The 16193-nt window shown below is 40.1% G+C and overlaps 1 protein-coding gene across 1 annotated transcript in view; it reads right to left on the bottom strand.

Annotated features, from left to right (window-relative positions):
• Positions 1-16193, bottom strand: part of PARD3 (par-3 family cell polarity regulator) — a 737069-nt gene that overhangs the window by 228984 nt on the left and 491892 nt on the right. Inside the window, exon 16 of the mRNA XM_019528913.1 lies at positions 5632-5782. Coding sequence (XP_019384458.1) covers positions 5632-5782 — 151 coding nt within the window. The remainder of the gene's footprint in view (positions 1-5631; positions 5783-16193) is intronic.

Raw genomic sequence — 16193 nt, 5'->3', positions numbered from 1 at the left:
CACATCTCAACCCCCCACCATACCCACACACACCCCCAACACTGTCCCACACACCCCAACCATACATATCCCACACACACAACCCCACGCCCTGTCCCCCCACCTAGTCACTCCCCCACACACATACACCCACACCTCCCCACACATGCATCCATACCCCACCATACCCATACACATCCCACACCCCCCATATATACCTCTCACACACATCCTGCACCATATCCACACAAACCCCCAGCAGTCCTACACATCCCACACCTCAACACTTCACACATCCTAAAACAAGCGTACACCCCCCCACACCATACCCACACCCCACCAACCACATACTCCCCCCATCACCGCCAAACTCCTTCACACACAATATACAAGAAAACCTTCCTCCGCCCCTCCCCCCAAAGAAGTACTTCCTGGGCAAGGGGGGAGATTTCCAGGGACAAAGGTCAGGGGTTGGGGGCAGGACTTCTGGTCACAAAATGGGGGTGTGGCACCTCTCAAGGGGCAGAGCGACCCTTGCAGCCCCTGACACCTCACCAAAACTCACTAAGCAGCCCTCCAGCAGAAATAATTGCCCGCCCCTGTTTTAGAAGCTGACAAGGATCCAAAAACAACTTGCTTACATTCACCTCGAGCTCTGAAATGTTTTAGATGGCAGAAAGAAGAGAGAATATTTTACTCTTACTCCTCATACACCTGGACTTTTACAAACCAGACACAAACAATGACATATACCTGTATGTCTTTATGATGATGAGATGCCCCCCATTGTTATTTCATAAACAAGATAGCCAAAAAAGGCCACATATGTTTATCCAAGGAAACAAACAAAGGGGAAGACAGACTTTTGTTACCAGAGAGCTTGACTGTACAAGCCCCTCAAGCTATGCATTTTTTATCTTTCTAGCAGACCTATGGAAATTCTCAGATCTGAACAGCCAAAAACCATGAAGGAAGATTTGCAATAACTATGCTTCCAGACCCGAGTAGAGAATAATCCAGGCTTGGAGTGAAAGAGTTGTATAAAGAAAGCTCCTCAGAAACAGTATTACAGAAAAAGCAGATACAACAGCACAACCAAAAGTACCTCAAATATCCAAAGAGACCTTATCACTCTTGGAACCCAAACTATAAGGATGCTTTCTGCTAGACTATTAGAAATGACCTTGTTTCATATACGATACTGGACTTGGAGGACCAATTCATGTTACTGAATCTGACCTCATTCATATGCTGTTGGTGCTTTCTCTTCAAAGGAATTTCTAAGTAGATAGACTTTTATGCACAGCTCCCAGATGAAAGTTGTTTGAATCCAAGCATTTTTTTAGGATTAGACCCAAACAGACATTTTGGCACTGTAAAAATTGAACACAAGGAGCCTTTAACTCTCCTTCTGTGAAGAAATGTATGTCCCCTATTTTGCCATGACTTAGCAAGTGAATCCTAACAACCAGTTTGTGTGTGTTATTAACTGTATAAAGAAATCCCATAACTTTGCAAGCTCAAAATGCAACTTTAGGACACACATTTTTTTAATTAACAAGGAAGAAACCTAATACTAATCCCAGGGTGAAAGTTAGTTTCCATGAGTATGGAAGCCAACAAAAAGAAGAAAATGATGATTAGGCCAAAAAGAGTTTTAATATTATTAATTTCTAAATGCTGCATGAACGCAAATATTAGTGGCCTGTAATGAAGTGCAAATAATTCTACAGAATCCACAGAACAATATAATGAGAGAGAAAAGAACATCTCCAGTTTCATTTTCTTCCTTGTTTGCATGAAGAGTTAGATTTTGAAGTAAAACTGATCTGCAACCATATTACTTCAGGTTATCAGGTCTCAAGCTAAACAGAACAGAACTGGGATGGTGAGTACACAAATGGGAAATTTCTTAGGAAAAAAAGGTGTTGTAGAAAAAGTGTTAGTCATTTAGTAAGGCAACACCTTCTCATTGCTTAAATTGATAAACAACATCGGTATGTTGAAATAAAAGTGATTTTTAGATGGCATATAAAGTCCTGGCTGCAAGCAGTCTTTACAAAACCCAGGATTTTTTTTTTTTTTGTAAGGCTGTACACTTGTGACTGACCACGTCCCAGTTAAATTCTTTTCTGGGTAAATTAGATTCTGCCTATTTTATTTTTTTTGTAGTGGTAGTATTCTGCTGTAGTCTATCCCAATGAAATAATACATTAATGTCATTGTTATTCTGTCCACATTCTTGATAAATATATAAAGTTCTACTCGTTAAACTTTAGCAAAAAAAAAATCTGCCACATTCATAAGCAAGCAGCAAGTCACTAAACTACAAATAAAGTAGTAAGACTTGTGCCATGACTGTACTAAGCTTTTGGCACAATAACAAGAATATAGACAGAAAGCAACTTTATATTTGTGGAAATCAGCTGCCTAAAAGAAAATAAATAGCTGTAGTACAACAGAAAAAATCTTCCATTTTTAATCAGGGTGACAAGCAAGTTAGGGCATTGTTAAATTCTTGTATTTTAAAATTAATTTTGGATAGGCTGAAAGCACCCCGGATACAGATATTTCTTATAATAGATTCATAGATTGTAAGCCCAGAAGGGACCTCAGAAGATCATCAGGTCCAGCCCCCTGCATCAAGCAGGAAAGATAACTGGGGGTCAGTTGAAGCAAATGAAGGTAGATTGTTAAAGTTACCATTCTTTTTAAAAATGCACTAGAAATAATCTGCTCGCCTTTCAGAACTCCTTTCCCAGGGTAAAAAAAAAAAAAGCATTTCTCCCTCTCTCCATATATCTACTTCTATATATGGATAATGAAAAGGGATAATAAAACCTATGAGCCAGAGGGACCGTATAGAAAAGTAGTCAACAAACAAAACCAAACCAGGAATGTTAGCAGTCCCACGAAACCTGGTTCAGATGATCAAAGTGTATTATATATTGTTAAAAAGAATATTTAAAAATTGTCATCTTAATTCTAACTCTTACTCCCAAGAGGATGCATCTTATTCAGTCTCAGCAAGTTTTGGACAAGTTGATTCTTTCTGTCAGTGTCTACTAGAAGAATAATGAGCACAGGAGGTTTAAATACCCTTTCTAATGTCATATTAATTTTTAGAAAGAAGGAATTTTATGCTTCTGTTAGCTTTGTTGTGACTCTGTGCAAGCAGCAGCACCTTCCGCTAAGGATATTTATAATTTCACTTCATTCACAAAGCCATTATTGAGTAGGCTGGAGCAGTAAGAAGTCAAGGTGAGCAGCAGCCCTGCAAGGCTGCCTTACAGAGGAAGAATGTTCTTGAGACAATAGATGGAGTGAAGCGCTTCCGCTGCTGTATCAAGGCAAGTGAGAATTGTAGGAAATTGTCCTGTTTTACATACTAATAGGATGTTAAGTGTGCCAGATAATGCTCATGCATGTGCTTGTTACAGGTTCGGTTAATGTTGTCATCTTCTGCTCCCGCCCAAACAAATGGCTCTGTGCTTACTAACTACTTCTGTGGCAACAGAAAATCCAAGCACCTTTGTGCTATGCTGTTATGTACATACACATATAGAACACTTAAAAACTAGGGTTTTAGTTTAGCAAAGAAAAAAGATTGGTTAGATGGGGCTTGCATGAGATATCCAGAATTGTTAAGTTTGAAATAATGGAACAGCAGCCTTCAAATGCAGGTTTAAACATGGAGCAATGCTAATTTAAGCCATCAGAGCCAACCTCAGTTCCAACAAAACCAGTTTCTAATCAAGCTAAACCAGATCACCCTTTTGGTTTAAACTTTGTTATACTGGTCACCCAAAACACATAAGAGATTTATGATGGAACCAATTTTAAGCAGTTTATGCATGGTTCTAACTCTCTTGAACACACCTTTGGAGTACAGTTGAAAAAGAGGAAATCAAATCTTATGCTTAAAAGCATAAGATGCACATTGGCAAGAGTTGAAATGGATTTTTACCCCTGTACACATACTGGAAAAGTTTTTCTGCCTTCTGTTGAACCATCAGTTACTGGCTGCCGCTGCAGGAAAGATACCAGACTTGATAAATGACTAGTTTGCTTTGGCGTGGCAAATCTGATATTCCTTTGATATGAAACTGCGCTGCCTCACTTGACATGCATGCATACAAACTCTCCTGAGGTCTGTTCTCCCATTGCTAGACAAGGTGTTTACGTGATAACTCTTTAATGCTCATACAGATTTTCTATGTAAATCCTCTGCATGCTGATGGAAAAAAGCATAGCTAGTGCTGTGCAAATATTTTATCTGAAAACCTAAAACCATAAGAAAATTAACTATTTTCTTTGAAACAACAGTGCTAAAGATTTCAACCAGATTTAATTCTTAATTCCTTAAGATTTTCAGTAAATATTAAAAAAAAAAAATTAGATTTCTTTAGATGGACATGAATTTTCTGGGATGACATTTCATGGATTAGTGACAACTAGATCCATTCTCCTCCTCCTTCAGCTAGCATAAATCCATAATGTAACAGAACAGATCTTTCTGGTTTTCTTTTAAGGTTTGGCTTTGCTGTGTATGTTCAGGCAACAGTAAAACATAACTGACAAAAATCACACAAAATAAAACCGCTTTTTGTAACCTTCTCAAAAGTATCATTTTGCTACTTCAAAAAGTATACAGAAAACATGCTTAGAACGTGATAACCAACAAAAAGCCCCAAAAGGAGGATTTCCACTCTCTGAAGCTGAATACCTATCCTAAGGGACTGAAAGCTAAATTCGCTCTTATTTCATGTCAACTTTTTAACAGGTTCTCCAATTGCAATGCAGTAGAAATGTATAAGGTGTACTAAGAGGTAGTGGATTTAATGGCTACATTTTGAGTTTCAGACTTGCACCTCAAGTAGCAGCAGAAATATTTTATGTCAGGTGCCATTTTAATCAGCTTTTTGTGTTTTAAACTTGAAAATCCTTACAAGCTAATCCCATGCTGCTCAGTAAATCCAACCACTCCTGTGGCAAGACAAGTCTTTATTAACTAGATCTGTTAGTATAAAGCTGAACTGCTGCAGAGCAACTGCTAATAACCTCATTACCCACTGGGGGCCATGCAGACAGTATGGCATGGAATCCAAACAAAGGATGCATAAAATTACTTATCAGGTTTTAAAACTGGTGCCTTGCAAAGCAGAAATTCATCTGAAATAAGCAAATACCCTATTAAGCATAAATGGGTTTGAGATTACATTATTTTATTTTGGTTTTGTTTTGAAGATGGGTTAAAGCGGAGGTGAATGAGCACTGAAATATAACAATAAATTGTTTATAGCAGCAGTCAGTGACTTGATTTGAATGAAGTCTGTCCACAAAGAACAAACACACGACATAGCATCCCACGTCAACCACTGAAAAAGTCTGAATATGCCTGTTATTTTTTCTATCACCTGTTATGGGCTCTGAAGCTCATTTTATCAGTGAATTTATTGACTTGCCCTCTCACATCAAGCTATCTAGAAGGCGTACGTGAAACTTTTTTTTTTTTTAAAAGGTGGGCTTAAACTGGTCACTACACCCCTTTCACACTGCCAGCTTCCCATATAAATAATACCTTCATCATTCCTCAGGGAACCAGAGAAAGGACAAAAACCAGAGATGATTAGCAGAGCCTATACAACTCACCCATTATCCTACTTAGTGCAGCATTCCTTGTGGGCGATTCACTGAGCCCCTCGATCCCACTGTAGAGCGAATGGGAAATCCTGCGTTCCCTGTCATCCAGTATAGTCTCTACAGGCAGCTCTGGCCCTGGGGGGCTCCCAGGTGACTCCAACTGCACAGAGAGAAGAAAAATCAGTGTTGAAGCTCCATTTAACAGCATGGGGGAACTGTAACAACTTGCCTGGGGCCTGGACCCGGCTGGGCACCAAATGAGCTAGAACTTTTCACCCTGGACAAAAATAATTTGCAATGACAGCTCTGCTTAATAACCAACTTTCTATGTCACTTTCTTCTCCCACCTCCCAGGGTGTCTTGTCAGATTTCAACCCCTTCAGCAGAAAATAGGTAGAGAAAAAGTGTCAAATTATGGTCTCTTTGTTCCACTTGTTTTTTTAAATGGATGGTTTTGTTGGTTTCAATATTTTCTGACAGACTGTTCGACCATCTCTCACCCAGTGACGGGGTATCTGAAAAAAACAAACAAACCCTCTTTCACAACAGCAAGGAACAGGGACTTCATTTGGAATCAGGCTACTGACCCTTTTTGAAAGGTGCAATTTGCTTTCACATGTAGTCATCAAGGGATCCTCCTATGAAACTCCCAGCAATTCACATTAGTACTGACACACATGAATGCTCAGTGATTTGGTAGCTGTGACACAAATCAGGCTTGGTATTAATTTGGAATTGTTTTTCTGTTGCTTATGCTGAACTCTTTGCTCAGTCTTCCTCCCCTTGGGGTAAAAAGATTTCACATGCTCACTAAATCTGGGAATGTCCCTGTTTTCAGGGCCTGATGTAGGCTCTCTGTCAGTTTCACAAGAAAAATCAGCATTTCCAAACCCCTGCAGGCCCCGAAGACAATACAAGCCAAGGACTGCTGCCCAGCCAGAGTCCTTAAGCCAGAATTCCTTCATGCAGGAAGGGCCCAATCTCCTTGGTGGTGGGAAGGAGATGAAGGGATATTGTTTGGCCATGGGATTTTGTTATTTTTCTCTCATTTGCTCCAAGCTGCCTGCCATCAGAAGTGTCCTCTACTGACCCAGTGCCTGACCCTATGTTTTTCCTGCTCTTTTAGAAGCAGGCTGAATTTCCAAAAAGGATTTTCCATAAACTCTGATTCTCCAGAATCCATTGAAAGTAGAAACCTTAAAGGGGAAAAGAAAAACTAATAATTTGACATCAGCAGTGGTAAGATGCTGTTTATCTTACATTTATTTCCCTTTAACAACAAGTAGCAAGACAACAACGATCCATGAACGATGCGAATTCCTGTCCAGTGGAGGTCTGACTGAGACTCCCAACTTATTTTACGTAGGCCAATAACTACCTGTAAGTCACTCGTGCTATGGAAGACTTCACATTCAATTATCCGTTTCCCAAATCTCTAATCCTTCTGCTAACAAAGCTTTGTTGATGTGCCTGAACCACAAACTTCAGCACCCCGATAGTTACTGAGTGATAATGACTGTTATGCACAAAATGCCTATGATAGGCCTGAATGAGACCATGTTCACTTGATTTACGATTTTTTTTTTTTTTTGGTAACTTGAATCCAGAACTCCAAAGGAAAAAAAAAACTGTTAAATTGATATAGAACAAGGAATTACAGGCTTTTTTTTGCCATCTAACATTTATATACTTGTTTAGAATTAATGCACAATAACTTGATACGAATCCTATAGCATGTGCTTGTGTGTGTGTGTAAAAATCTAGTGAAAGAAGCTAAAGGGCAGAATCTGCAAGGTACTGAGAACATGGAGATCTCTTTGAAGTCAATTTGAAATTGAGTGCTTAGCACTTCTTAAGATTGTTCTTTAAATAGCAAAAGAACAGTTTCCCATCCATAAAACAAAAATAAGCAACATTTTTTTTTAAACAGCCATGTATACTGTCCATGATTCCAGCATGACAAAGAAAATTTACACTATTCAAGGCTTTTAAAAAATCTGCTTTGAGGGCTACAGAGCACTCTTAACTACAATCTTCACAAGAGAGGCTTTGAAGTCAACCCAATGGACTAATATCTTATGACATTTGGTCGCTGGCTTAATGCCAGGTACACAGAGGGGGTGGGGATTTGAAAATCACTGCATTCCAAAGTAGATGACACCACAATCAGGGGTCACCAAGTCTGTAAAAATTATTATTTCTGTTCAAAGCTATCATCTCTTTAATATAAATGAGATATTTAATGAATTTCTGAATTGTAGACTTATCTTTCCCAGTTTGATAAGCACTGCGGAGATTTACTGCATCGAAGGGTCAACACAATTACAATTGGAGACACGTCAAGCTGCAAGAGAATAATAAACTTGGAGTGCAAGTGAATTAGACTCAATAAGGTTTAAATTGTGAAATGAGGATTTGTTTTATTAGTTTTTTTAAATTGCAGATTACAAGTGACAGCTTTACTGAAAAGTAAATTAAACAATATTCATAGCCTCTGATGTGAAGAAATCAAAGGCAAATTTGAAGGAAGAATTAAAATGTTAAATTTTGAAATGCTGTAAAAAAGCCTTGAGACTATTCAGAATTTAAACTTTCACACTAACTGTATTAAGGATAAATGGATTTTTTTTTCCACTTTCCTTAAAGAAACTCTGAAAATTGGTCCAAATAGATTAGTGTATTAGTACAATAAAATTATTTATTTTTCCAGAAAGAAAGTACTATATTACAGAGTTCATGTAACAACTGTCCAGCTTTTTACTGAGCCGCATAATAAGACCAGTTTGGAAGTGACAGCTCATCTCTGCAGACAACAACTATCAAAATAATTTGTCTCACAGTCCCATTAGATTATTATGAGCAGAATAAATGAAAGCTCAGAATCCAAAAGAAATCCAGAGAAATTCGCACCAGGTAAACTGGTAAACTGCAGAACACAAAAGATTAAACAAGAGAATCATTGTGTTTAGGTGGTTGTGCTTTGTAACAGGGACCATGTATTTTACCACTTTCATGGGAAAGCCTTTTTTAGTTTCTGATTAGCATCTCAAAAGAGAGATTTAAATAAAGACATCAACAGCCAACTACACAAATATTTAACAAAAGATACAATGCCTTTTATAAACTAACAAAAACTGGAGGGGGCACACAAAGTGTTTTTAAAAAGATCTTTTGCTTATCCCTATTTAAAGAAAGTTTGTGTAAAAAAACGTCAAAGCTGGAGCAAATGCTGCAAGCAAGACAAAGCAATGGATAGCAAAAACCAAGATTATAGTGCAAATAAAAGCACTGTTCTTCCCCATACGCAAGTTCATTCCTTCCTAAGCTGGCATCAGTACTATCTTCCACAGGTTAATTTGTTTAACAGATAACAGGTAGCTGATATCAACAAAAACCTTAGAAGTTCTCTCTTTTCAGTGGAGGCAGGGCTATGAAAGGAGCAGGGTTGCTACTGGCTCCCATATACTTTACTGCAATGACTGCTAGTAGTGGTAGCAAAAGCTTGACACTATAGTTCCACTTTTGGGACCAGCCCTGCACTCTAACTACCTTAGAACAAATACAATCGAATTACACATAAAATGCTCCATGCTGCATTTTCTCTCTCTCTCCTTTTTTTTTAAGTTTAATAAAAACGAGCCAGTATTTTTAACACGAGAAAGGACCTCCATCAGAGCCCTTTATTTTTCAGAGAAGAACCAGCTGTTAGCAAAGCACTATATGCACTAACTAGCCCAGCTGGCTTTATCTGGATGATATCAAGACAACTAACTTAGTCCTTGTTACTTAAACAATATTGTCCTACATGGAGTTGTGTGCATGAAGTAAAGTATGCAAAAACTTTATCAACAAGAGCATGGCCAACACAAAAGGGCAGAAGTGATCAAATTTCATATTATGCATCTTTATTTACAGAACAATAGTCAGGCTTGCTCTCTCCCTCCCTTTAGAACATAATCTATCAAAACACTTGACAGGAACACATTTGTGGTTTTAGAGGAGCTGCTACAGACATTTGTTAAACAGTACATTGCATTCTAACTTCAGGGAATTAGAGTGCTTTCTGCTGCACAAAATTATTATCCAGACTTTCTTCTTTGCTTCTCATCTGCATATTATAGGCTAATGTGTCCAGATCCCTCTGACCTCCTTTCCCAATGATTCTTTCATAACACTGGAGCCAAAATTAAATATTTTCTGAATGGCTAACCTCTAATTTAATATTCCTAAATTAGAACAGATTTTGGAAGATGGCAACAATTTATGCAATGCCCAGGGAGAAAGTCAGTTTTGGTTTGTCTGCTATTAATTATTTTGAATAAAATGGTATCCACAGTACCATGCAACGGATGCATAAAAGTAACAAAACCCTGCCCTGCCAAGCATACAAGACAAAGCCATAGCAGGTGTGATGTGAAAACGTGTGTGGAGCAGTGGGAATGAAGTCAGTTGGAATGCTTTGCAAAAAAGTTGACTTACAGGTTCAAAAACAGGGAAGGCTGGAGCTTGGCTTGGCTCAGTGATGAGGCTGTTCCCAGCATAGAAAAAGAAATGGGTATAGGAGGCAAAGAGACTAGAGGAAGAAAGCATAGGAAGACAGACAGGAACATGGGAAGTTGAAAAAACACAAAAGGAGAGTAAGAGAAAACAGCAAGGCTTATGTGGGTTATGCTCTAGCTTAGTGGGGGGTAACCTTTTGGCATACATGTGCCTTCCTCATGGTATTACTCTGATCCTTTTCCCTCATCCCATATGCAGCTCAGCTTTCTGCTCCCTGCCTTTTACTCCCTACCCAACCTGTTTCTCTGCTTTTTGTGCTTCCTGCCTGATCTGTTGCTCTACTTTCTGCTCCCTGCTGGCCACAGTGCTCTCTGTCCCCTCCCCAGCCTGCTGCATGCCACACACACACAGGCTGCCTGTACCACTTCTGGCACCTGTGCCACAGGTTGGCAAACCCTGGTAGAGCTGGTCCTATTTAACATGTTTTGGCTTTTTCTAATGTTGGAACTTGGGGTTTGGCTTGTTTTCAGTTTTTTTTGTGAGTTTGATCGTTATAAGCAGCTACCATTCAAAGTTACAGAACCTCCAAATGGTACTATCTTCCCTATGAGAAGCTGGATATGGACTAGGAATATGGTCTCAAAAACTCAACTAACATTCAAGGCATTTGTGCATACAGGGGGCAGAAGACCAAGTTGTTTGCCTCACCCTTGTCCTTGCCCCCTCTGTTTAGAATGCAACCAGTAATGCCAAGTGATGGGGAAAGAGATAAACCAGCTCCAAGTCTTCTTTCACTCACTTCTCCATTAATCATTTCAGCTAAAGAGGTGAGGGGCCCTTACAGTGTCTGGGCAGGAGAAAGACCATCTGCCATGTTTCACTGCTAATTCTTCTCCTTGTGAGCTGTGCTTGTTGTGTACTCAGCAGCAGCGGCAGACCTGAGCATACAAAACAAGAAGGATTTTGGAACCTGGGAACCTTCCAAACAGGTTTTCTTCTGTCAGGTTCGGAAAGAAGCAATTCTCATAAATTTCCTGGAACTCATTATAATTGAATTGACTACCTAATTAAACTAGAGAAACCTTTATCTTGTTTTAATATGAGTGACCATATACCAGGCTCCTTCTTACCAGACAACATCCAGCTATCCCATAAAATCATAGCTCTACTAGCAGGGAAGCAATCTCTGCAAGTTATTCAGGAAGGAGGAAGCAGAACTGGAAGTGTAACCATTACCTTTATTTTCTGAGTGCAACACACATGCCCTGCAGCAGCTGTGCTGATTTGGCTGGTGCTGTGCCTGAGGGTTGTGCATGCATTATGGTGATACTGTTTGCCAGCTGTCTGCCTATGCCACCCAATAATAACAACTAATACAAAGATCCAGGCACTTCTTTTCAAATCTTGGGTTTTTCAGTCATTTTAAACAAAATGCCAGTCCTGTGACAAGAGGGGCAGGTGTATACCATGCTGGACAGTACAAGACGGGCCACCATGAAAGCATGCCATGTCTACTCACACCTGCTAAGCCAAAAAATACCATGTAGTCACTTTTTAATGCATTCTTGGGGAATGACCAGTTCTGCTCTACTTTGCTTAGAACAGATAGTTCATTTTTTTGGACATGCAGCATACTCAGAAGGAGGCTGAGCTGTGGGGGGGGACATTTTCACAGAAATCTTCCAGGACATGGTCCAGTACAACATAGACAACCCTAGGTCATAGGTAGTCAACCTGTGGCATGTGCCACAAGTGGCATTGGCAGCCTGTGTGCATGGTATGCAGCAGATCAGGGAGGATGCAGGCAACACAGCAGCAGATAGGCCAGGAAGCAGAAAGAGCATCAGATCAAGCAGTGAGCACAGGGGAGGAAGCAAGAAGTGGAGCAGCAGACTGCAGAAGAATGGGATTAGAGTAACAGGTGAGAGGATGGGGGCTAATCTGTGGCACTCCTATGAAAAAAGTTGGCTCCCATTCTTCTAGGTAGGCTGTGTGTCAAGTGGCTAGAAAGCTGGTCCTGAGAGCTAACAGGAACAGTTTGTGCAGAATCTTTTATGAAATATTGGCCACATATATATAAATCAGGGGCAGGCAAAATGCGGCCCGCAGGCTGGATGCAGCCCACCAGGCCATTCTATCTGGCCCATAGGGGCCCTAAAAAATTTAGAAAATTAATATTTATCTGCCCCTCACTGCCTGTCATGCGGCCCTTGATGGCTTGGCAAAACTCAATAAGTGGCCCTCCACCCGAAATACTTGCCCACCCCCAATGGAAATCTTCTCTTCTGAAATTCTTCCCTTCTTGCCACCAACATGCTGGTTTGACACTGGACAGGTCACTCTACCTCTTTGTGCTTCAGTTTCCCAATGTATTTTGGAGTCCATATTCAATGTCGGTCATACACAGTACAGCATTTTCTCAGAGTACCTAATGTTATAAAGCTGAAAACGTAGGTTTTGGCTGGATATTAAACTTTCTTGAATATTAGCTAGTAACCTATATGAAACAGCAACTAGACAACTGTGTTTTCAAATGGCTAAGATATTAAACAAAGATTTGAATGGTTTATAATGGAGATGTTGACAGACATTTAACTACACTATCGTGCCTTCTAATATGGACACATGACTCTGGCTTGAAGTTCATTCATGACAACAAACCTCTCTATACTTATATCACTATTTACTGTAACATAATTTAGTTGAAACCCTGGATGGATTATGTTTGACCTCCTGGTGAGTCAATGAAAATTCCTACTAGAGGCAATGCCTAAGGCTTATTATATCCACTACAATATAATGATACTCTTTACCTTCTGGGAAGTTATGTTAGCCCTTTTTTTACTTTATTCTGTTATACTTGACCTGTCAGAACAAATGATCTACCCACTATCACTCTGGACAAGATGAAATATTATCTATATGGAATTTTTATATAGGTTTCTGAAATTAGAATGCGAGGGAGCACTTATCCAACTTTTAAAACTGCTTCTGTGCTCAAATTATATAAACTGAGAATTTAGAAATGTAATGATCCTTTTTAACTTACATTTTAATTACCCTTCCAAACAATGAGAAAATTATCACCACTTTCCCTATGGCCACAAAAAGCTAGAGAGAATCTAGTTTCCCTTATAATACATGGATGAATCCAGGTTTTCATAAGAGGGGTGCAGGTGCAACATCCACTCCTGGAAGGAGTGGCTGCATCACCCTTCTGAGCTTGCTCTCATCTCCCAGGATAGGCAGACCATGTCACAGAAGCAGCAGTTAGGAACATTATTTATGTTCCTAAATCAGGCAAAAATTTCCCTACTAACTCTGGCTTTCAAAACTCCCTTCCCTCCCATCCATGCTCAGCAACATGTACCCTTCCCTCCCCATGCGTCCCCTCTGCCCCTGCAGCTAGCAGTGTGCAAGCTGCTATGCGACTCAGTGCTTCCAGGGACAGTGAGAATAGGCAGGTTCCCCCACCCTGAGCCCGCTTCCAGGCTGGTGGGCAATAGCTGGGAAGATCAGGCAGGGAAAAGAACATGCCCAGTACTGCTGTCCTGGGCTGAGCCCAGCGCTCCATGCAGCCCAGCTAGAGCACGGCAGGAGCAGCTTTAGAGCTCCCTTGCCCCTGGAGCAATTGGAGACAGTGGGGACACCAGCAGCAATAGGTGAAGAAAGGAGGTGAAATGAAAAGAGGGGGGAGAAGAGGAAACAAGATGGGATGTGCCAATGAGCAAAAGAGAAGGAGAAATTGTAACTCAAGTTGGCAACTTAAAAGTTGCCAGCTGCTGCTCCTATGGTGTGGTCTGAAAAAAGGTTCAGCTGCGCCCCTGAAATTCCTCTGGATCAATCCCTGAACTAATATCCAAAAAGCTTGATCTTGTTAAAACAGGATTAGGGCCTTAAATAAATTTCTACTATGGAAATGGAAATGACTTTCCGCATAACAGCTTCCATGACACTCTCTCTCTCAACCAATTCCAAACTCTATAGACCCTCTGTAGCCATAAGTTAAAATTTATTTTTAAATAATTGTAATTGGTTTATTGAAAATAAAGGAACAGGAGCCTACAAATAATTAACAAACAACTCAAAAACAACACTCAGATTTCCCAGTAGCTTAAAATCCGACTCGCTTCTATTTTATTGGCAGCTGGGTGGCAAGCATTATCATGTAAGAACCCAACTTGATTGCTATATTGCAGTATGGAAATTAGAAAAACTGGGGTGAATATTAGGGACAAAAAAGGCATCCTGAGAACCAACCTGACAAATACAGTCAATAGTCTAAGAGTTAAGCATGTTGACTCTGACTTTCTCACCATATGCATTGGTTCTGCAGGTCAAATTCCATCTAAACAGACACCTATGCAACACTGCTGGAGGCACTAGAGCTACACAGGATTGACCTTGCACAGCAGTAAAAAGATTGACCACGTCACTGGAACATAACAGTACTAATGATGATGCATAAGAGGGAACATAATCTTGTTTCCCCTCTTGCTGTGGTTCGGCAATAATAACCTATCCAGAAAGTATTTTCTGTCAATAAAGTAGGCAGATACAACTTTGAAATCGACCTGGGAATTAGAACAGGTGAACAGGAAGCTAAAAGTGTAATTGCACTGTTTTGAAAAGCTACAATTTCATTTTCTATAAGATTCTTCTAAACACTGTCTTGTTTTTTCCCCCCTGGTATTTTTTATGACAAATTTTCTTTCCTTTGGTTTTTTTGGGGGGGGGGGGAAGGGGAGGAGGAAGGAATATGAAAAGCTGCAGATTCTGTAGATGCAGTTCATTCTTTTATGATAAAGTTAAATACTCTGTAAATGACAGACAAGCAGTGGATGTGAGGTACCTTGACTTTAGCCAGGCTTTTGACAGCGTCTCAAGATATTTTCATGAATAAGCTACTCAATTAGTCAGCAATGGCTCAGTGTCTACTTGGGTGACCCATTTGATATCTGGGTCTGGTATCATTTACTGGCTTCATTAATGATTTGGACAATGGGATTGAGTACACGCTTAGCAAATTTATGGATGACACCACGTTGGGTGGAGTTGCAGACACTCTGGAAGACAGGGCTAAGATCCAAAATGACTTGGAAGAGACTGGAGAAATGGTTTAAAATAAAACCAATGAGATTCAAAAAGACAAGTGCAAAGTCTTGCACTTGGAAGAGAATAATTGTTTGCACAAATACAGACTGGGGAAAGATTTGCTTGGCTGCAATACCACAGAGAAGGACCTGGGGGTTACAATAGACCATGAGCTGAATATGAGCCAACAGTGTGCTCTTGTGGCAAAAAAGCCAACAGCATATGGATTTGTATCAATAGGAGTGTCTCTTGCAAATCCAGGGAAGTGCTTCTTCCATGCTATGCAGCACTGCCTCCTCACAGTACTGTATCTGGTTTGGGGCCCCATATCTAGAAAGACTGGGAAAAGTCTTGTGAAGAACAACAAAAGTAGCCAGTGAAGCATGGTTTATGAGAAAATGTTGAAAGAACTAGGATTATTTACTACAGGAAAGGGGACTTCATAATGGGGAGATTTTATAACAGTCTTCCAATACCTGAAGGGTGATTATAGATGGAGATGGACTTTTCTTTGTGGCCATAAAAGATAGGACTGGGAACAAGGACTTCATGCTGTAAGAGAGGAAATTTAGGCTGGGGATTAGAAGGGTTCTGACTATGAGGGTGGTCAAGTATTTGAATGGGCTGAGAAGCTGTGGAATCTCCGTCCCTGGACATTTCCAAAAGCAGGTTAGACATGTACTTGACTGGGATGATCCTGCCTTGAGCAAGGGACTGGACTACATGTCCTTTCCAGCCTTATTTTCTTAGAAACATTCTATTCTTTCTATTATGTAGGCTCCTAGACTTGCTGGTACTTGGAGGGTTTGCATGAGTCAGTTAAGAACATTTCATAGATTTCATAGACATTAGGGCTGGAAGGGACCTCGGGAGATCATCGAGTCTAGCCCCCTGCCCAAAGGGCAGGAAGTCAGCTGGGGTCATAGGATCCCAGCAAGATAAGCATCCAATTTACTCTTGAAGGTGTTCAATGTAGG

This window comes from Crocodylus porosus, unplaced genomic scaffold, assembly GCF_001723895.1.
Source record: "Crocodylus porosus isolate Cpor-Errol unplaced genomic scaffold, CroPor_comp1, whole genome shotgun sequence".
Lineage (NCBI taxonomy): Eukaryota > Metazoa > Chordata > Crocodylia > Crocodylidae > Crocodylus > Crocodylus porosus.
The sequence above is the reverse complement of the archived record's forward strand: the minus strand, read 5'-3'. Positions and strand labels throughout refer to the sequence as shown.